The sequence below is a fragment of the Cicer arietinum genome, chromosome 5, assembly GCF_000331145.2.
Source record: "Cicer arietinum cultivar CDC Frontier isolate Library 1 chromosome 5, Cicar.CDCFrontier_v2.0, whole genome shotgun sequence".
In the NCBI taxonomy this organism is placed as follows: domain Eukaryota; kingdom Viridiplantae; phylum Streptophyta; class Magnoliopsida; order Fabales; family Fabaceae; genus Cicer; species Cicer arietinum.
The window spans coordinates 70,023,481-70,046,020 of record NC_021164.2 but is presented as its reverse complement, the minus strand read 5'-3'; the positions used below and the strand labels follow the sequence as shown (position 1 = coordinate 70,046,020).

Sequence of the window (22,540 nt, the reverse complement as noted above, 5' to 3'; positions counted from 1 at the left end):
GCGCAGCAATGAAGGCTGCAACTTAGGGTTTACAGGCACGGAGGGTTGCGCTGCAATGAAGGCTGCAGCAATGCTTAAAGGTGGCGCAACAATGAAGGCTGCAACTTAGGGTTTACAGGCACGGTCAGAGGCTCCCAAGGATCAGGAGCTCTGATACCATCTTAAATTTAGAAGGAATTGTTAGAATATTAGAAAATATCTTATAGTATCTTTTATATTATATTAGAGTATCTTGATTTATTTTCTATGATTAATTTATAATCGTAGAGAATCTTAGAATATCTCTCTTTATTATTATGATTTATTCCTTATTTAGGATTGAATCTTAGAATATCTCTCTTTATTATTATGATTTGTTCCTGATTTAGAATTGAGTCTATGTTTCTCTATAAATAGAGATTAGTATTGAATCTTTTGTAATCAAGTCAACATTAAACTATTACCAATAATATTCAAACCCTTATTATTTTCTCTCCTCCTTTCCTCTAAAATCCCACAACTTCAACAGGAATAATATTCTTTCATATATTATTATGAGGTCACTGGACCTATATATATACATGAGCCAGCAGCTTATTTTAGGAAATATAGACAGCTAATTCTAAGGAAAACGGATCCCTGTCATTATGGGATTGATCCTAAATACATAAACCTAATAATAGCAAGATACAACTGTTACAAAAGTACAATAAATATAAAACTGTTACAGAAATACAATAAATATAAAACTGCCTAAAATACTAAGGGGAATCATGGTTTTGAAATAAACTATTGACAAAAAGGAAAGAGCAAAATAAAAATTTGTTTCTCTTGGTTGTTTGTTATCCTATTAGTTTATCATTCAAGGATTTCTTATCCTCCTTCCTTTGGTATGTATCCCTTCTTTGTCATGAACTCACAATCCACCTCATGATCTGCGACTTGCAAATTGATTAAATATCAAAATCTTACTCAACATGGCAAACTTGACAGCAAAAGTATTGCAAAGAACTTTTTATTAAGGGTATGAAATTTGTTTTTCAGTTTGTATTAGGCAGAGAAATAGTTATCTGAGATTCTGAGGAGGCAAGGCTCTAGGATTATAGAGGGGGTTCATCTTCTGTAATAGTTTGAGCTTTTCGGTCAATAATACAGTTTTCAATTTCTCTTGATTAGGGTTCCTATCAATTATACTTCTTAAAGAGCTAAATACTTGTTGAGGAGACAACTCCTCAAAGTAAGTCACATGATACCCAGATAAAAGGAAAAATTCCCTAAATTTCAGTTGCTAGAGTTTCTAGCCAGTTGACAGATTCAAAGCTAATAATGCCTATTTATTCGGTCAGGTTTAAGTTCTTAAGGTTTATCCCCCTTCTTTGGGATAATGTTTCTTCAATCATTTTACTAATTCAATTATGTGGTGAAAAGCACCTTGATTTGATGTTAAAAATGGATAAGAAATCATTTGTTATAATATGATGATTTGTTTACATCTGTTGTTTCAGAGGAACTTTGTTGAAAGCATGGCTGGATATTCCTTGGTTTGCTACCTTCTGCAGGTGTGGAAAATCTCACTATACTTGCGTTCATTGATGCATTACCTCAATTTAAATCATAATGCTGTGGGTTTATTGTTATCAAAGGTTTTTTTGTTCAACCACTTGTTTTTGCCTTATTTTCATCTAGGTGAAGGATAGGCATAATGGGAACCTCTTATTGGATGAAGAAGGCCATATCATACATATTGATTTTGGCTTCATGCTTTCCAATTCACCTGGTGGCGTTAATTTTGAGAGTGCACCTTTCAAATTAACTCGGGAGCTTCTTGAGGTAAAACAGAGACAAACTTCTGGCCATATTTTTTAATGTACCTTTTCTTTACAACAACTGGTAATGTGGTTGTGGTAGGTTATGGACTCTGATGCTGAGGGGCTTCCAAGCGAGTTCTTTGATTATTTCAAGGTAGTTTATTGAGAGTCTGCAGATGGTCTGTTTGTTTTTGTTGACATATATAGAAGGCCTTTGTTTTATTGGGTCCAAACTGTCTGATATTATGTCCCTTGTAATTCAGGTTTTATGCATTCAAGGTTTCCTTACTTGCCGGAAGCATGCTGAGCGCATTATTCTTCTTGTTGAAATGTTGCAGGTAATATCATGTAACCTATGTCATGTTGGCCCTGACTTTCCTATGCCAACTTTCATTTTTTAATATTGGTCAGCATTGTAAGTGGTTTAATGTTCAGTGACTAATCCAACTTTGTCTATTTAATACATAAATGCTATGTTTTTTCGAATAACCTTGCTAGCTGTTCACTGACTGAAAATTTTAATTATATTTACATTCCTTCTTAATAGAGTTAAAAAGAAACATTATAGCCAACAAATATTAGTTTAGCAATGCGTATATTGCTTTAAAATTGTAATTTTAAAATCTTAGAAACAATTTGTTTGCTAATCTGGGAAGCTTGTGATGAGACTGCATTTGCATTTTAAGATGATCTTTAGTTACAAGTTCTTCCCTGTATCAACCAACAAACTTGTGATGTTGACTCTGTAGTCAGTTGCGGCCGCAATAGCAGCATTGCGTCGCGGAGGCCTTGCGTCACACAATATGGTGCCGCATCCTGTTTTAAGGTTGCAACCGTAGCGCTTTCATGGTGGCGCAATTGTGGAAATTTCGTGAAGTAGAAAAGTGAGAAGAAGCCGCTACAGTGATTTAATTGCAAAATGTCACAAGTGTCCTCGTATTTAGGGTTTTTTCGCTACTGTTTTATTTTACTTTTTACTGCTGGTAATTTTTTAAGTGGCATCATTGTGACCTTTCTTTGCATATGGGTGAGTGCTCTGTTTTTTTTTTTGAAAGGGGATTCTTCGGGACAACCTTGTTCTCTTCCCCTCTTCTTTGTAACCATTCTTCTCCTCCCGGTTCCTATCTTCCCTGCGCCAACTTGTTCTCTGCCGTGGTTTTCCCGTTTCTGCACCAACAGTCCCTGTTATGTTGAGCCTTGCAAGCTATTTGTTATTTTGCAATGTATATTATGTTTAAATGTTTGAATATTAGATGTATTATTTTGAGTTTTGGAGGCTAGAACTTATTTGTTATTTTGCTTTTTTATTATGTTTGAATATCAGTAGCAATGAACTTTGCTGATTAGTTATGAATGCGTTTGATTTTGTGCATTATTCTATTTTAAGGCATAAAGTGTTTGAATTGTTTCCCTCGAGTTCAACGTAGCGGCCATACTGCTACACCGCTATAGCGTTTTGGGAGTCGGCCGCTATGTTACACTATTGGCTACTGACTATATAGGATGTTGAGTTTATTTTTTAAGATTGACAATCATAACTAGCAATTTTCAGCAAATGGTGTTTGGGAGGGAAATATCCTACATGACTGTTAACCAGTTGAAAAGCTGTAGTTGTTTTAGATAACTAGCAAGGGCATGAGGGTGATAAATTGGCGTGGTTGGTTTTTTAAAACATAGCTGATATAGAAATTTGGCTGCATTTCCAGCCTAAACTCAACGAAAGGAAAAAAGAACCTATTTATTGTTAAACAGAAATTTGTGCAACAAGGTTGCATTGCATTTGTTTGATTAGACGTTTCCTTTCGTCCCCAACTTTTAGACAATGCTTGACTCTAACCTTTCAGAATGCCCCATCTTGTAAGATGATCCTGGGTTTGACCTATTTTTAGTGACCGATGATAGTCTTGACACTCGACTTTGTGTGTACTTTCTTGGGCGTCTCATTGCTTTTATCTGTGTATATGGTGGGTATTGGGAGGAGAAAATCAGAAAATGCTAGATTTTCCCTGAATTATTGTTTTCTTATGTTGTTATCAGGAATCTGGTTTCCCCTGCTTTAAAGGTGGTCCAAGGACAATACAGAACCTAAGAAAGCGTTTCCATCTCAGTTTAACTGAAGAGGTTTCATTACAAATATTAGTTTTCTTTCTTACCTATAAACTTTTTGCTTGTGATTGTTATATCTTTTTTTTCTCCTTGCAGCAATGTGTATCTTTGGTGCTTTCACTTATTAGCAGCAGCCTGGATGCATGGCGAACACGACAATATGATTATTACCAGAAGGTTTTGAATGGAATACTGTAAGATAGCTTGTCAGTGGTGGTCATTTGTTTTCCCCCTTTTGACTAAGCTTGCACCGTGAATGCTCATCAATCAGTATTGCATTTATAAAGTCATTGGAGGGTGGTTGGTTCACTGTGGTATGACTTGAAGAGTTTTTTTAAGATGTAATAATTAATTAATAGGTGGATGGATGTATCCTTTTTTTTGTGATGGCAATGGGAGTAATTCTCTTGCAAGTAAAGCTCTGCTATTTGGAGAAGTTGCATTGGCCTCGTAAATGCCACTTCAAGGTTAATCAAATTGTACAGTGATTTTAGCGGGGAGTACAAATAAGATTTTATTGGATGTGGATATGAGTACCGTGATAACTGTTTGATTCATGGAAGCCCTTGGGGATGTGTTGAATTCTGGAGCAAATACTGATCTGGTACGTTTTGGATATCCATTATCAAGGGCAGACATCTACTTTGGCGAACTGCTCTGGTATGTATTCAGAGTCCCAGCTGATTTATGGCCTCTCTCTTTCCAAATTTGATTCTTCAATACTTAGACTGCAAAAATTTTGTCAAAATTCTTCAATGATGTTTGATTGTATAATGTGTAATTGACTCTCCTTACTTTTCATGGTGAAATTTTTTCACCTTCATATATCAATCATAAAAGTTTTGGTGATATTGTGCCTCGAACCCAGTCTTTACTTCTACATGAAACCGTGGCTTTTCAATAAACAAAATTTTTAAGCCAAAGTAGGCTAATCTTGCCAGTTGAATTTGATAGACTTGGCCATGTTTTGAAATTAGAGTTTAAAAGTGAGTTTGGAGAAAGTAAAGTGATTCATTTAAGACATGACATTTGTGGTGTCAATGATTAAAATATATCTCATACAATATTTAAAGTTTCATGTGTTAAATGTAGTATACATACTGATCAATTTGTATTAATTTCATTATATGTTATATCTCTGTTCTAAGACCTCTCATACATGATCAGTACTAATGCCGCCCATAATAATCTTGACCGATGGTAGTTACTTTTGTTGTGATTATTTAATGTCAATAACATGTTTCTTTTTGGCTTTATGTTGTTCTTTATCATATCATGAACTAGAGTTTACTCTTCTGCACTTAAATGATGTTTGAGATAATTCATAACTGCGAAATCCAGAAATTACTTTAATAAATCCATTTTTTACCACTACACAAATGTTTTTTCTAAATTTAAAGTACTGCTTGCATTTTTAGGAAGCAATGAAGTATAGTGTTTGTAAGTCTATAGTTTTCCTTCCTTTCGTAGTCCTAACTATAACTTTGCTTCTACCTCTTTGTTCAATCTCTGTCTGATCTTATAATGCTAGGTGGAAATTTGTTTTCCTTCACAACCTCTAAAACTCAATTCAATATATCATACTGTAGAAAATACATGAGAATATAGACAAACAAATTTCATTAACTTGACGTGCAAAATGAGTATATTAGCGATTAACAATATCAATTCAAAGTTAAATTTCATGATTATTAGTCAATGAATGTCTACATTATACATTAGTAGGCATGTCCACTTCCTTGAACATCAAGGGCCCTATTTACTTTGTAACACCATTTTTAATTCTCATTTTCAGTTTCAACTTTTACTTTGTTTATGTGTGGAGAGCATGACATTTGGTTGTGATTTAATTCTTCTTTTTTTTTTTTTTTTTAACTGAAATAGAGAGAATATGGAAGATCTTCTTCAAAAAAGGGAAAGAAGATGGAAGCTAACTAGAGACTTTGTATTTAGAGAAACTCCAAAAAATTAATGTTTTGAATTTAAAAAAAAATATTTAATCTAGTTTTAAAATACATGATTAAAAACTTCTGTATTAGCTTCCCTATTATTCATTTTTATCGGTCGAACAGAAATAAAACAAAGTAAAGAATTATATCATTTTATAAAATTATATACAACTACTGTAATTTGTATATATGGAAATTTACTATATGCATTTTCAAAAAACAACATATAATAAACTTGAAAGGTTGATATCTTTTATTTTTATCTTAAATATGGTATTATCTACATGCAATTGCAAATATTAATATTTGAAGTAATTAAAATTCATTTAAAAGATGGATATATTTCAACATAGTTTTTCTTACACATCGACAATTGATTAACCCACAATCAAATATTTATCACTTGTGTCACTCTATGTTTGTGTCGTTCCATGTTGTTAAATAAATAAAATAAATTTTAGAGTTTACTGTATTTGTAAAAAATAATACATCGTAAACTTAAATTTATAATAAAAATACATATAGCAAGAAACAAAACCTAATGTAAAGATAATTTTTTAGTAAAAATTATAGTAAATTTCATTTATAAGAGGTATATGTGCATTAGAGGAAGTAAAGATGAAGAATATAGTTTCTTTTTTAAAAGTGAATATTAACTTACTCTAGATGTGCTTATAAAAAAAACTTACTCTAGAAGTAGCTCTAGTAATAATTATTTTGCCTCATAATTTTTGAAATACCTTGAATTTCAAGAATTCAGCTGACTAATTAATAGTTTTTATCGAGTATATTAAATCTACAAATGTTTGAAGTTTCATTGAATAAATTCAATATAACGTATAAGATTGTATAGCGACAGATATTTAATTTCTACAAATTTTGACATTTATGATAGTTAAAATAATAGGAAAGAGTATCTTTGTAAAATTGAATATTTTTTTTAAGTGATGGAAGCTTGGACCGTATTTAGGTGTTGTTTCGTAGGCTCAAAACACTAACCAAATTCCTCCTAATAGACCACACGTGCATCAAAATTTAGAAACACATTAATATATTATAATAACGGTTGTTTCTTACAAGATAAAACACAATTACTAATATTTTTCTATTGAGTAGAAAGCCTTCAACTTTGCAGCAGAGCCTGAGCTTCTATTAAACCAATAAAGACACACCACCAAATGCAATCAACACATTGGACTTTCAACTCACACTTGTGATTTGGGTGTAAGTTTAAAATTTTGCCATTAATATCTTAAACATAAATTATAACTAACTTTAACCTCGTATGGTGATGTATCTCCCTTAATCCTTAATCTAAATTTTATTAGTATAAAAAGTTAAAACAAAGACATTCTATAAAAAATAAAAAATCCCACCTCTATTTGTTGTATACTTGCCGTTCAATTTTGTTGGGTATATTTTTGAGACAAATTGTTCAATATTGTTGACTTAATTTTCAATTTCTATTTCATTTTTGGGATTGTCCTTGTAGTCTTGAAGAAATCCTAAGATCCAATAAGAAATAACTTGAAAGAAGAAGAGTTTAAACTAGTTTAAGCAAAGTTAGACTTACAAGACTCAAGTCTAGTTCAATAAAAAAAATTAAGCCCTAAATTTTATATGATTTATTAGTTTAAAATATATTTCATGGTAACATCTTCAAAGAAGTAGTTTAATCTAATATTTAGATAAACTAAATACCTAATAAACCCATGATATTACGTTATATTTTAACATCTAATCTAATATTAACAATATATTTTTATTTTTTATTTTTCAGTATTTGATAAAAATTTGGTAGTAATAACAATGAAAATATTTTGTGACAAAACATAATTGATATTTGATAAACATTTTTCAGATGAATAATATTTAATTAATATTATTACTGCTATTATTTATGAGAAGTTTTATGATACTATAAAAATAAATGTGTATCTGTATTATGAATATTCAAATAAATAATTTTCTCTAATTTGTACTATAATATCTATTGCAATTGATTAAATTAAATTTTTTGTTACATTTATATATTCAATTTTGACCTCAATAATTAAATAAATCATTTTTATAATTAAAATTATAATTAAAATTATAACAGAAAGATGTCATTTCAAAATAGAACTTAAAGATAAAACTTAAAATTGATAATGTTAAATTTAAAATATAATTAAATTTATTCATAATATATTATTCACATATTAATAATTTAATTTGATAATAACAAAATATTTTAGTGTTCAAATGCAATATAGAAATCCCTTTATTTATTCATTTATAAACCGGGTTCTAACGCCCGATGACAGGTTAGCCCATCACTCCTGAGTCGTGTTTAAAGTATGGGTCGGGTCAAGATTTATATTTTAATAAGATATATTTTGTTTTTACAAGCGGGCCGGGTCAAGATGTGTATCAGTCCTTTAAACACAATATATATCCAAATTAGAGCGTTGTAACAAACCCTAGCCAAATTCTGCTGCCGCGAACTGAATTAGTTGTTTATCGTCTGCCACCGGCATCCGCCATGGCTACCACTACTGCTCCATCCCGTCAACTTTCTCAAAAGGAAGCTGACATCCAGATTATGTTGGCTGCCGATGTTCACCTCGGTACCAAGAACTGTAACTTCCAGATGGAGCGTTACATTTTTAAACGCCGCAATGATGGTAATATTCATATCACCAATATTTTTTTTATTATGTATGAACGATATTTATAGCCTCTAATATTGTGTTTTTTAGTTTAGATAGTTTCAAGTATTTTAAATTAGTTAGTTGAGAATCGAGATCAATAGGATCTGGGGTGCTTTACTTGTTTTTTTGTTTCTCATTGTTTTGTTAATCCATATTCTGTTATGATTATGTTTGTAAATAATCAAATTTACAGAATAAATGACGATGTTTGAATTAGGGTTCTTCTCAATGTATTCATATTTTGATTTTGGGAACTTAATTGCACAATTAAAACTTTAGCGATCAAAATTGCACAATCATGGTATTTGGAGTTCTAAAACTGTAATTAAGCCACAAACACAATAGAAAACAAGAAGATATAGAGCACGTCATGGTTAATGCCAAAAGAATCCAACATGTATATACACTAGACTTCAAAAAATGCTCATGAACAATAGTTCTCTATACAAGTAACACGTATAGTTAGAAAATAAAGTGTAGAAAAATGATAGCATCACAAGGAAAAGGTCCTATTAGCTTCTGAATTTGCCACACAAATTGGCTCTGTCATTGAAGAAGCATACCCTGCTCTGACAGTATTTCAGAACCTCCAATAGTTAGTAATACAGGGTTGGGTCCAAACATCCATAATTTGTGACCTATCTCATTCAGAATTTGAATGAAACAACATATCCTCCTTATTTTGAATTTGACTTTTGAGAACTTCAGCTCCTTTGTATAAATGGTCCAATAGGAAAATGTCAAATCAGTTAAGCCAATCCTAAAATTCTCTTACCTGCTATGCTCCAGCAGCTTTGAAGCCTCAAAATGTCCTTTGTGTCTGACTTCTACTCTTTATTTGTCGCATGTCAAGGTTTTAAATTGCGGTTGCTGACATGTGGCTATTCTTGATGATGTGAAAAATTGCAGTCAATTATGACTTAAATGGCCTCAATTGCAACCATATTGCAGTTCTAGAGACATAAAAAATCTAGATGTCATGGACGAATCCCAATGTTGTTTGAATTACTGTTACGAGGAATAGGATAAATGGAAAACATAAACATTCTTAGGGAGATTAATCGATGCCGGTTTCTTTTTCATTTTGTATTATAATTTGTTTCTGCACAATTTGGGGTTCGTTGCCACTATTTTCAACCCAATTCAGTTTTTTCCTTAGTAAAAATTGAATTGAAATGTTGCATATGCCTTTTAACGTAGGTATTTATATCATAAATCTTGGAAAGACATGGGATAAACTTAACCTTGCTGCTAGGGTCATTGTTGCCATTGAGAACTCTCAGGACATCATTGTTCAATCTGCAAGACCTTATGGACAAAGAGCTGTTCTCAAATTTGCTCAATACACTGGAGCTCATGCTATTGCTGGAAGGCACACTCCTGGAACCTTCACTAATCAGCTACAAACTTCCTTCAGTGAGCCTCGTCTTCTTATACTCACTGATCCAAGAACTGATCACCAGGTTTCACTATTTACTCTTTGTTCGATGATGTATTTCTACACATGATTTTGCCTTTATGGATTTTTTATTTTAGCTTTACCTGCTTTGTCTTTTATTGATACAAAACTTTGAAAACAAAACCCATGCCTTCCTTTAAGGGAAGTGAACCGAGGTATGGAAAGTGGATCGTGTAAAAATTATTTATATAAAAACCAGAAAATTTGATTTAGAAACTAAAATGGGAATGGAAGTCAACAATAGACAAATTATTAAATTTTGAAATATTATATACATGTGATATCAAGACACTCACAAGTTGCCTACTTTCATAACCTAATATGTTTTCCATATGAACAAACAGAAATTTCCACTGATGCATAAGAGTCGATTCTAAATTGGATGGATCAATGCCACCTTGTTGTTGATTTATGATAGTATGAGTATCATTTATTCCAGAAAATATTTGGACCACCAATCTTGCTTCCTTCTGACTCTTCCTTAAAGCTAGCAACAAGTTTACAGTAAAATCGTTAAAAAAACAAAAACAAACCAAATTGATAGTCGAAAAACAAACCAAAGATAATTTAATATATAATCTGCAAAGTGTTTTAAATTTTTTTCTGTAACAACTTACCAGTAAGTCTACCCTTGACATCCTGATAATGAAGATCCGACCAGATATAAGCAGCTAGTAATCAATATAAATTAACAACAACCATTTAATTACAATATAAGACAAAAAAAACACAAACAACACATCATACAAAAAATGAAACAATTTAATAATTAATTGTGTTTGGATTGCTCTTTATGGATTTCTTATTTTAGCTTTATCTGCTTTGTCTTTTATTGATACAAATCTTTTGTTCTAGTCGTTTTTTGTCCTATAATTAGTGTTTTCTTGTGTGCAGCCAATCAAGGAAGCTGCTCTTGGAAATATTCCTACAATTGCTTTCTGTGACACCGATTCTCCTATGAATTATGTTGATATTGGAATTCCTGCTAACAACAAGGGTAAGCATAGCATAGGGTGTCTCTTTTGGCTTTTGGCTAGGATGGTTTTGCAGATGCGTGGTACTATCCGCCCTGGCCTTAAGTGGGATGTGATGGTAAACAATTTTTTTTTTTATGTTTTGTAATTGTTAAGAGTATATACTGTTCTTCTTCATTATCAGATGGTTGAGTTGGTTGGTTTAGATTAATTTCATGTTTATGGTTTTCTTTAATGCAGGTGGATCTATTTTTCTATAGAGAACCAGAGGAGGCCAAGCAGCAAGAGGAGGATGAAGCTCCTGTTCCAGACTATGGCATTGCTGACTTCAATGCTGCTGCTATTGCCAGTGATGGCCAGTGGCCTGCTGCAATCGATCAACCATGGACTGATGCTGTTCCACAACCTATTCCAGCAGTCCCTGCTGTCAACTGGGCTGCTGCCCCAGAAGCTGGTACATAATCATCTGTTTTATAAAATTTTGACTAAACGGAAACTTTTGGAACTTTTCATCTGCTCTGATATTGGCATTTGCTAAATTGATTTAGATCCATTATTGGCATTTGCTAAATTGCTATAGATCCATTATTGGCTTTTGCTAAATTGATTTTTCTTCACGATGCCAACATTTTGTTATAGTGCATATTTCGTTCCATTTTTGGGAAAGCCAAAATTGATTATGGAGTTGCAAAATTGATTTTGACATGCTTTTGGTGTTATGGAGTTGAATTGATTTTAACTTGAAATTAAGATTTGTAGCTTGGGCCCAAATATGATTTTTACACTGAAATTTATTGTTTAATTCACTTTTACTTGATAACATCAATTTTTTTGTTTTCCAGAATATATTCTTGTTTTGTTGACGATAGAGTTATTTTGCAGTTGCAACCGGGGACTGGGTTGAAGCTGTTCCACCTCCACAACAAATACCTGCTCCTGGTGTTGAATCTATCCAAGCAACTGGCTGGGAATAATATCTGGTTTTATCAAGTTTCAACTTGCAATTTATTTTTACGTTTCCTTTCTGGATCACCTTTTTTCGGTAGCTATTTCTTACTTGTTTGGTAACATTGGCAGAGATATTGTTTATGGGCTGAGATGTTTGGTAAAGTTTTATTCTTTTATGGTTAATGCATTTATAAATATGTGAATCTGATGAGATGATTTCTCTCTCCCTGTTCTCTCCCTGTTCTTGGCCTAAAAATTTATGTATTATAACATTGGTCTACATTTTTCTCTTGAAACGGCTTTTTGTTACGAACCAATCTTGGTTTTTTAAGCTGACTCAAACTTTGCTGCAACTTAATCCATTAACTTTTGTTCTCAATCTGTACTAAAATGTTCTCCAAATCAAACCAAAATAACTATTAACACAGAACAGAGACACTGTTCAAATTTCTTGTAATAAATTTCATAAACACGTTCAAATTGTTTTTCTGCTTCTGTATGGATTATTCTGATCTTGCTATCCCTTGGTGCTCAATTTGTATCGCAGACTATAGATAAGGGCTCATTTGAGTCCCTCATCTGTGAAACCAGTTTATTATAAATTTAAATTCGAACAATACACGTTTGTTTTTACACAATCATAATTACTCTTATCTCCCTTTTCTGTTCGACTCCAATCGCAAAATTTCATATTTTTCTCCATAACACTACTAATGTTACACATTTGATAGCTTAAGTTATTAGAATCACACGTTCTATGTGACATAATGCCCCCGACAATGGTTGAAAGATATGTAAGCTACAAATTACATCTTCTATCATGATTTGGTTTTAAAATTCAATGAAAGCCTTCAGCTTAACTCGGATGTACATACAAGATAATAGATGTTATTCTTCCTATTTGTGCGATGACAATGACTTTAAACGATGTCGCACACCTCCAACACCACTAGTGAAAGATAAAGGGTAGAGTAGTTGCATAAGCGTAATAAGAATTCTTATGCCTTTGACTCTAATATGTGTAACAAGAACTCTTTTGCCTCTAACTCTGACAAGCGTAACAATAATTCTTTTGCTTCTGATAATCTCATCAAACGTCTGACTTTGAACGGTTGGAAATCCAAAAAAGTCAACACAATAAAAAGTCAACATTAAAAAGTCAATGCTTTATGGTAAATGTCAACGCATTGACAGAGTCGATGCCTCTCATAAAATTAATTGTTTTGACAAAATTAATGTCTTTGGTTGCTCAATGCTTCTGATGTTCTTGGCTATGGTCAAGAAATTATAATTCTGGTGTTCTTACTTCTGCTTCATTTGAACTTAATACAAATACTTAGAGAAATTGAGTTTCAGTTTGAACTCAACGATCATATTTATTTTCAAACAAATCAATTGATGAAAACAATGAAGCACCATCTTGAAGGGCAACAAGATCATCATACCATGAAGGACACAAGATCATTCCATGAAGGGCACTCAGCCATACCTTGAAGGAGAAAGATAATGGTGTAACTGCTTATATAAATAGTACATGCATTCTGAGTTCAAAATGACACAACAACTTACAACAAGTCACAAAATTCTTTCAAAGTGAAACAATCTCAAATCATCGAGCAAACACTTAGTTAGAAAATTTTCAAATTTATTTAAGTGTTGAGAAATAAAAAATTGAGAACTTATCTTATAAACATCTTCTACTTAGAGAGAAAATCCTGCAAAACCATAAGCACTTATTTTGTTGTAACCAAACCCAATAGTCGTTGATTGTGTTACTTTACAGACTTAACGACACTAAGCTGAAAGTTTAGAAGACTTGTTAGAACTTGTAAACTCAGTTCGGAAGTGGTTGTCTTTTCCTCAACAACTGGACAATACAAAATTGTAGGTGAGAAGATTGAACACAATCATTATGACTAACCAAATGTTCAAATGTAAGTTCTACTTATAGTGGATTAAATTGTTGAGTGAACCAGTGGATTAAATGTAAGTTCTACTTAATGTAAGTTCTACTTAATGTTCAGAGGAAGAGACTGGACATAGTTACTGAATTAGTAGTGAACCAGGATAAATTGTTGAGTTAATTATTTTATCATTTCAATTTTATCACTTAAGTTTTTAAGCCATTTGATTTTTTTTTTTTTTTAGCAGTAACCACAATTCAAACCTCCTTCTTATGTTTCGTGACTAACATAGTTTACTTGTGTAGAACAGGAATCGTATTAGCGACATAAACAACAAATATACAAAAATAAAAATTTGATTTAAAAATCATATAAAAAAACACGACATATATTTTATTATATCCATAATTGTAATATACATTTAATATCATTTTGATGTGTTTTAATAGTCTTAAACATATTAACTAACCTATTCCAATGTGAGCGACATCATCTTAATATGTTATTTCAATTGGTTTGTCAACATTTGATTTTTTTCAATGGTTGGACATCTTTTCCACAAATATATCTTCCCATGATTTTTTTTCAAACAAATACATCATTTCCATAAATATATTCTTCCATGATTTTGATTCACGTTTATGGTGCATTGTCCATTCTACAGATGTCAGAGGTAATGGACAACCGTCCTTCAAATATACATGAACAAAATGATTTTAGTTGGCTCATCAAATGCACAAAATACATGAAGTTGGATTTAGAGGTATTAAACCTCGTAGTGGAACAAATGTTTCAGAAACTCTATCTTGAAATCTTGTCAACTCAATTACAACTCTATTATATTGAGTTTCAACAAGATGTCATATATCTCGAAATGACATCTATGTTGATGCCTTATAAAACTTGGATAACATTTAATCATTCTTTGATGAATACAGTTTGAAATAATATGACTTGTGCTTATTTATCTTTCTAAAGCGACCGTGTTGGAAATTTGCATGATTATTCTTGCCCTTACCAAGATGTGTAGCAAAAACCCGAAATCCACGATTTCCATCACCAGCAACTTCCACAATTTTTTTCAATATATGAATGCTTAAAAAGAGGCATATAATCAATAAAGTGAATTTTTGGTTTTTGAGAATGAATTAGGTGAGGGATTCTCAATACGCGTGCTCTTCTTTCTTGGGCATGATAACTTTGATTCAGAAACTGGATTGTCCAGATGTAGTAAATGAACTTGCTCCCACAAAGAGTGTCTGGATTCAAAAACTGGATTGTCCGGATGTTGTTAAAGTGGAAATATTTGAATTACCTTATTCTTTTACGACAACAACATCATCAAATTGTAGCCTCTTCCAATGAGTGTGTACATCATGAAATCGAATATGTGTGAAAATAATAATGTTCTTTTGTGAAGCACATTAGTGGAAAAACTCACAAATTGTGAAGACTGGATGTAGCTCACTTTGGATGAACCTGGATATATCATTGTGTGATTATCTTATCCTTATCCTTTATTATTTCTCACTCACTATCACTAATCACATAGAAACAATTTATTTCATTTATTTTTAACTAAGCAAGAACGTTATGGATTTTTATGAGTAACCAAGATTAATCTTGAGTTATTTAAATTAAAAGTACAAATTAATAGTTTTAAAAAAGGGATCACAACTCAAACTCCCCTTCCTTGTGATTGATATTTTTACTACATTAGAGCCTACCCCTAAGGATAAATACTTAACAAGTGTTAAAGGAAAAAATTTAGGAAACAATGTCAAAAGGCAACTATATCGTTGAAGGATGTTCATCAAATAGATCACTTTACTTTGATGGTACAGACCACTACTTTTGAACAAAGTTAGATGCAACAATTCTTAAATCATAAGATACAAGAATGTGACACATCATAACAGATGGAAACTTTATATCAAGAGTTGATCAAAGTGATTCAACATCTACTGAAAAGAAGGAAGCATACTGGAAAACAAAAGACAAAGCAAATGTACTTCTAAATTGTAAAGCTCAATTATTTTTCTCTTGTACTTTAAGTAGGGAAGCAAGTGAAAGAGTTGATGAATGTGATACGACTAAAAGAGTAGGAGATACATTATAAACTCGTCATGAAGGAACAAACCATGACAAAGAAACAAGAATTGATATTGGTGTACGAAAGTTTGAACAATTTGAGATGAATGAAAGAGAAACCATTGATGAAATGTATTCAAGATTTACAACTATAATATCTGAAATGCGCTCTTTTGGTAAGGCATACTCAATCCAAGATAGAGTGAGAAAAATTATGAGATGATGTCCCTCAATCACATGGAGACCAATGGTCACAACCATAAGTCAAGCCAATAATATTCAGATACTTGGATTGGAAGAACTCATTGGAACTTTAAGAGCACATGAAGTACTACTGCAAGAGGATAAACCAATAAAGAAAGGCAAAATAATAACCTTAAAAGCCTCTCAAAATATTCAATAAATCATATTTTCAAAACAAGATGAAAGAGAATACTCATAAGAAATTGGTCAAGAAGAAAGCTGATGAAGAAGTAGTTCTTCTTACAAGAAAAATTCAAAGGATGATGAGAAAAAGATATTAGATCAAAAGAAGTTTTCCAAACAAAAGGGAAAACTCTAAAGTAGAAATAGATAAAAGGCAAATTACATGTTCTAGGTGCAACAAACTAAAACAATACAAAACTGAATGTCCTTTAAACAAAAATGCACCAAAAAGATTTACATTCAAGAAAAAATCCATGATGGTCACTTGGGATGATTATGAAGAATCAGACACAAAAGAAAATGAAAAAGTCAACATGTGTCTAGTGGCAAACTCAAAAAATGATGAGGTAATTATTTTTGAACTGTGTCCTTTAATCCTACAACATGCTTTCATAATTCCATTTGAATCTCAAGTCTATTTCTTAAAGATAATTTGAGTGTATTGTAAAAATCTTTTTTATGATTAAAAGGTAAAGTGTAAAAAATTCTTTCTGGACAAAAAAGTAACTGTAAAAATCCTTTCAAGGTTGAAATGTGAATGTTGTAATTGATCAAGAGTGATCATGAAAGATTGTGTGAAAGAAAAATGTTCTTGTGTGAAACACGTTACTGGAAAAACTCACAAATTGTGAGGACTGGACGTAGCCCACTTTGAGTGAATTGTGATTCTCTTATCTCAATCCTTTATTATTTATCATTCACTATCACTAAATCACATAGAAATAATATGTTTCGTTTATTTTCAACTAACCAAAAATGTTCTTGATTTTTATGAGTAACCAAGATTGATCTTGAGTTAGTTGAAATTAAAAGTAGGAATTAATATTTATTTTTAAAGGGATCAGAATTCAAAACCCATTCCTCATGATAGATACTACTACTTCAATCTCTAGGACTCAAATGAAATAATCCTCATTTTCAAACATGAGAAAAACAAACCCAACTGAATATGTCATTTATGGTGAAGTCAGATCAATTATCTCAATCAACGACATTTCATATTGATTTGTTTTATGTCGAATCCATCAGTAACCTAGTCTGAAAAGTGTTAAACAACTTGACTGATTCGCGATGAACCCAAAAAATATCACGATAGCATTTCGACTTATCAATCGTTCTATATTTGTATACATATTTGTGATCATCCAAACGTATCAACAAAATTTCTTTTATGATCTTGAACCCTTTAGAGTCTTTTTGTATCTTTGACGCGTATTATTAAGTTGTTTCATTGTAATCACACTTTCATTTCTTATGTCTTTCAAATTCATTAGAATATTTTTTATGGGACTATGTTTCTTGTCATCTCACCAACAAATTCATTCTCTTCCTCATTAAATGAAGAGCAATGAGATTACTTTCTAATTTTTTTAACCATCTCATGGTTGTGTGATTTTGACACAACACTAAGATTCAATTCTTCGGTTGTTAGGAAATAACCACACAAACTAAATGAACATTCACATTTCCTAGATCATGTGTCTTTACGTTTCAACTTCTTATTTTTTTTCCTTTATATACACCACCCATTTCGCAACCCAATACCAAAAATTGATTTTTTCTATCAGATCCACTATTAGATTTTGTAATTACTATTGAAAATTCTAACTTAGCAGCCTGACCACGAACACAAACAATCAAATATTCTCAGTAGCTATATTTATTATCAGTAATAATGTTTATCTCAACATCAATTTCAATTAAATTGTTTCTTTCGATTTCAGATCAGCTACGAACTGATATATTACCTCAAGTGTAGGCTCAAGTTTGGGCGGCTCTGTCTGAAAATCTTAATGCCATGTGCAGCATAGCCAAATATGACCACATACATGTACATTTATATTTTGTTACATAAGGTGTAAAACATTTATCTTAAAATAAATTTTATTTAATACTTTCCTTATAATAAAATATAAGAAAATATATATATATATATATATATATATATATATTTCAATCATATTTCATCCAAATACGTGTATTTTTATATTTATATTTTTGTTTATAGAGAGTAAAATAGTATTTATTTTGAAACATATAGAATAATAATTATGATTACAAACTCGGAATAATAATTGCTCATTAAAATTTATTTTTGAGATCATTCATTCATTGTCTCAATCATGTTAAGCAATTATTAATTTTGTGGGATGGAGGAAGTATATTTCAATCATCATAAGCAATTGTATACTAATTAAAAGCATTAAGCAATAACTAATTTACTTCTTTCTTTAATTTTTTTTTAATTCAGTCTATTTATTATTTTTTATTCTATTTTGATCTCTTAATTATACTTATATTAGTTAAGTTGGTTAATTTCGTTAAACTTTGTATACAAAAACAAAAAACGTTAATCATATCCATTATGTTACTCATCTTCAATCTAGAGCTGTTAAAATGGATTAGTTCGAATGAGTTAACTCGTCCAGCCTGCAAAAATATAGTGCTTGGACCTAATAATTTCAGCCCAGTTTTTTCCAGAACTTTTTAGGGGTTTTGTACCACGCACCCCCCCAATTTTACCTCCCACCCCCCCAATTTTTTTTAAAGACTATTTTACCCTTATTTAATTTGTAAAAAATTATGGAAAATATTTCCATTTCAGTCTTCCACCCCAACTTTCGAATGTTTTGTAAAATTGGAAACTTTCGAAATGTAATTATGCAGAAAAAATTACTAATTTCAAAACTTTGGAAAAATACCAAACTTTCGAAATTAAATATTCCAGAAATTTCGAAACTTTTCATGAATATGAAATTTTCGAAGTGTATTTTTTCCAGAAAACTTCGAAAATTTCAAACATTCGAAACAATTCCATTTCGAAAATTTCAGAAGTTTCGAAACTTTCGAAACTTTCAATTTTTTTTTAAAATGATTGAAACTTCCGAAATTAAATATCAAATTTATTATTACTATTAATTTATTACCATAAATTTATTATTATAAATTTATTATTATTTATTACTATTTATTACTAATAAAAATGTATTTCGAAACTTTCCATTAATACCAAATTTTTGAAACTCAATCGAAAGTTTTGCAAAATTTTGCATTTCGAAACTTTCATATTCTTCGAAAGTTTATGTATATAGTTTGTCTTTCTGGTTCAACTAAACTTTCGAAAGTTTCATTATTTATGGGAAAAATATACTTCGAAAGTTTCATCATTCGAAACTTTCATATTTTCGACCTCTATTTCGAAATTTTCATTTCTTCGAGCATCAACCATTTCGAAACTTTCTAATTCCATGAAACTTTCGAAAGTTTCTATGTTTCTAAACTTTCAAACTTTCGAAACTTCTATTTCAAAATTTTCAACATGATACAAACTTTTGAACGATTTGGGGTTTCATACATTTCGAATATTTGAAATATTCGAATTTTTACTTACTTTTGAGATTCGGAAATTTCAAATGTTCGAGGGGTGGGTAGGATCAGATTCAGATATTACAAACTTTCAAAGAAATTGGGTAAAAAAGGAAAGTCAATTTTTTTTTGGTTTTAATAGATGAAATTGAGGGTAAAATGGTCTTTTACATATGATTGAGGGGGTGAGAGGTAAAAATGGGGGGGTGCTTGGTACAAAACCCACTTTTTAGTCCGTTTTGAATAAATCCGTTACCCATTCGGGTTAGCCCGTATGGGTATCAGGTAGCCCGCAATCCGGATAACCAATTTTTTAAAAATAAAAATAGTAAAATTAGCTCACATAAAAAAATCCAAAAGAAATTCAACCTACTTATTTGTTTATATATATATATATATATATATATATATATATATAATGAGCGTATCCAGTGAGAATTGATAGTTATTATGAGAAATGAGAATTATTAATAATAATCATTGGATTTAATTAACACATAAGATTAAATTACTCAATAAAGATGTTATGTGATTGTATTTTCATCCAATAACTCTTGGATACTATATACTATAATATCTCTAAATTTTATTTTTATTTTTATTTTTGTAATAACTTTAATTAAAAATTCCTTAATCTTGTATCCAAAAAATAAAACCCATTCTAATAGTTGTGAGATAGAATTATTCAATGATTTTATTTTTATTTATATATTTTTTTGACTCAAGAATTTTAATTTTATTAAACATGCGTTTTTATTGTTTATCAAAATAAAAAAACTACTTTTCAATCATCGTTTTTTGTTAATAAAAATAAATCTGAAAAAAAATTGTATTTTCAAAAAAATCCCTTGAAAAATAATTTTTAAAATTAAATATAGAATTTGTAAAAATCAAATTTTGAATATCATAATTCAAACTAGTCACACCAACGGTTTTATTACAATAAACAAATTAATGAATTTATTGATAAAATTGTTTATAATAGTTAATTATAAATTAATAATTCTTAAATAAAAAAATAAGTTATTAGATTATATAAACTCGAAATAACATTTTCAATAGTTAAATTACAATGATTGAAATTTGAAATTCGTAAAATTTGAGCCAATAAAATATTACAATAATAAGGATTGAAATTTGAAAGTTATAATATTATAATAAACAATAAAAATGCAGGTTTAATAAAAATAAAATCCTTGAGTAAAAAAAATATAAAAATAATATCTTTATTAAGAAGTTTTTAATTCGAGTTATTACGAAAATGGAAATAATAAATTTAGAGATATTATAGCATATAGTATGAAAGAGTTATTGAGCGGAGATATAATCAAATAACATCTTTAATTAGTAATTTGATCTTACGCGTTAATTAAATCCAATTGTTATTATTAATAGTTCTCAATTCTCACAATAAATATCAGTTCTCACTTGATACGTTATATATATATATATATATATATATATATATATATATATATATATTATCTTTTGTCGTAAAATATTATCTTTAGTTTGTTATATATTTTTAACAATCAATTTCTTTATTTTTCTAAGTGGACAATCATCCAACACATTGTAAAATATGAACATTGCTCAAGAAATCTAAAACCACTTATTATAGAGTCACATTAGAACTATTTAACACTCTATTTGAACTTGGTTTGAGTTTAGCTTATGTTAGACAAATCTAAATTCATTTGTATTATGCTAGATAGTATCTCTAACTTTTGAACAATTTGAACTTATTTTAATTTGTTTGTCGTTTGGATAATATGTTGTTTTGAAAATTTTGAATTGAGTTTGTGTTAATTGGAAAATCTAAACTTAGCTTGTGTATAAAAAGTAAATCATAATATTTTTTAAATGGACATTAAAATTGATTCATATTTAATGTATAAGTAGTATACCATAATTTTTTTTTTTTTAAAATGGACATAATCTAAAAATTTCATGTTAAAAGAGTCCCAAAAAAATTTAAAATATAATGAATCAAAAAAAAAAAAAATACAGTAGCGTTGTCATCTCGTTCTTCTTTGTTCACATATGCTCGTAACTGATATTTATTTAAATGTTATATTTTGTTATAGTTTTGCATAATGAAGGTATGAATTGAAAGCTTATACTTATGATGAATTTAGTTTAAATTTTTTACATTTGTTAAATACTATTTATGAGAAAAAATTATACTTGTGCAAAAGCTTATATTTATGATGAATTTTGTTTAAATTTTTTACATTTAAATCTATTAAACACTTTTTTTAGTATTGTATTTGAAAATAATAAGTACTCTAAAAATAAACAAATGAAGAACTATACTAAAAAATTATGGTAGCTTACTAAAATAAAATGGTTGGTGAGTTATGTGTAACGATGAACTTGTTAAGTGTTTGGACTTGAAGTTGACATTGCTTAAAATTGATAAATTTTCATATTTTATTAATTTAGTGTTGTTTAATTTATTTATGTATTTGAAGATTGTTGGATTTTTTTTTTTGTGTGTGAGATGTTATTTGCTCTTTAAAGAATTGAACGGTGTGATTGAAATTTTATAATTTTTGAGACATTCAAGTATTAAATATATTTTCATTCAATATATTTTTTCCATGAAATATAAAAACAGATTATTATTTATGTATAACTCTCCAACTCAATCCGTTATTGATCAGGTCGGTTCGGTTCGGGTTAAAAGAAAAAAAATATGGGTTTAGAACTTAATTCAACTAAAAGATAATCGATCGGGTTGGGTATTAGATTTTGTCAAAATCGGCCCTACCCAACCTACGTACACCTCTACTCTAAATTGTTAGCCCCTATTTTTATAAATTTTAGATCTAAGG

At 30.1% G+C, this 22,540-nt stretch overlaps 2 protein-coding genes across 3 annotated transcripts in view; both read left to right on the top strand.

Annotated features, from left to right (window-relative positions):
• Positions 1 to 4,742, top strand: part of LOC101511777 (phosphatidylinositol 4-kinase beta 1) — a 19,208-nt gene extending 14,466 nt beyond the window's left edge. For both annotated transcript variants that reach the window (XM_012716478.3, XM_004502873.4), the window contains exons 11-16: positions 1,485 to 1,538; positions 1,666 to 1,809; positions 1,888 to 1,941; positions 2,051 to 2,125; positions 3,825 to 3,908; positions 3,990 to 4,742. In XM_012716478.3, coding sequence (XP_012571932.1) covers positions 1,485 to 1,538; positions 1,666 to 1,809; positions 1,888 to 1,941; positions 2,051 to 2,125; positions 3,825 to 3,908; positions 3,990 to 4,091 — 513 coding nt within the window. In that variant the 3' untranslated portion in view covers positions 4,092 to 4,742. The remainder of the gene's footprint in view (positions 1 to 1,484; positions 1,539 to 1,665; positions 1,810 to 1,887; positions 1,942 to 2,050; positions 2,126 to 3,824; positions 3,909 to 3,989) is intronic.
• A 3,546-nt stretch (positions 4,743 to 8,288) lies between these two features.
• LOC101511450 (small ribosomal subunit protein uS2-like) lies at positions 8,289 to 12,140 on the top strand. Its single transcript, XM_004502870.4, has 5 exons — positions 8,289 to 8,508; positions 9,736 to 9,998; positions 10,889 to 11,086; positions 11,209 to 11,422; positions 11,851 to 12,140. Exons 1-5 carry the CDS (start codon positions 8,367 to 8,369, stop codon positions 11,940 to 11,942), a joined length of 909 nt encoding a protein of 302 aa, XP_004502927.1. The 5' UTR covers positions 8,289 to 8,366; the 3' UTR covers positions 11,943 to 12,140.
• The last annotated feature ends 10,400 nt before the right edge of the window (positions 12,141 to 22,540 follow it).

Coding starts and splice junctions, on each gene's coding strand:
- LOC101511450 (XM_004502870.4), top strand. CDS start 8,367: ATGGCTACCACTACTGCTCCATCCCGTCAACTTTCTCAAAAGGAAGCT. Junction 9,999..10,888: donor ATCCAAGAACTGATCACCAG/GTTTCACTATTT, acceptor TCTTGTGTGCAG/CCAATCAAGGAAGCTGCTCT. Junction 11,087..11,208: donor GCCTTAAGTGGGATGTGATG/GTAAACAATTTT, acceptor TCTTTAATGCAG/GTGGATCTATTTTTCTATAG.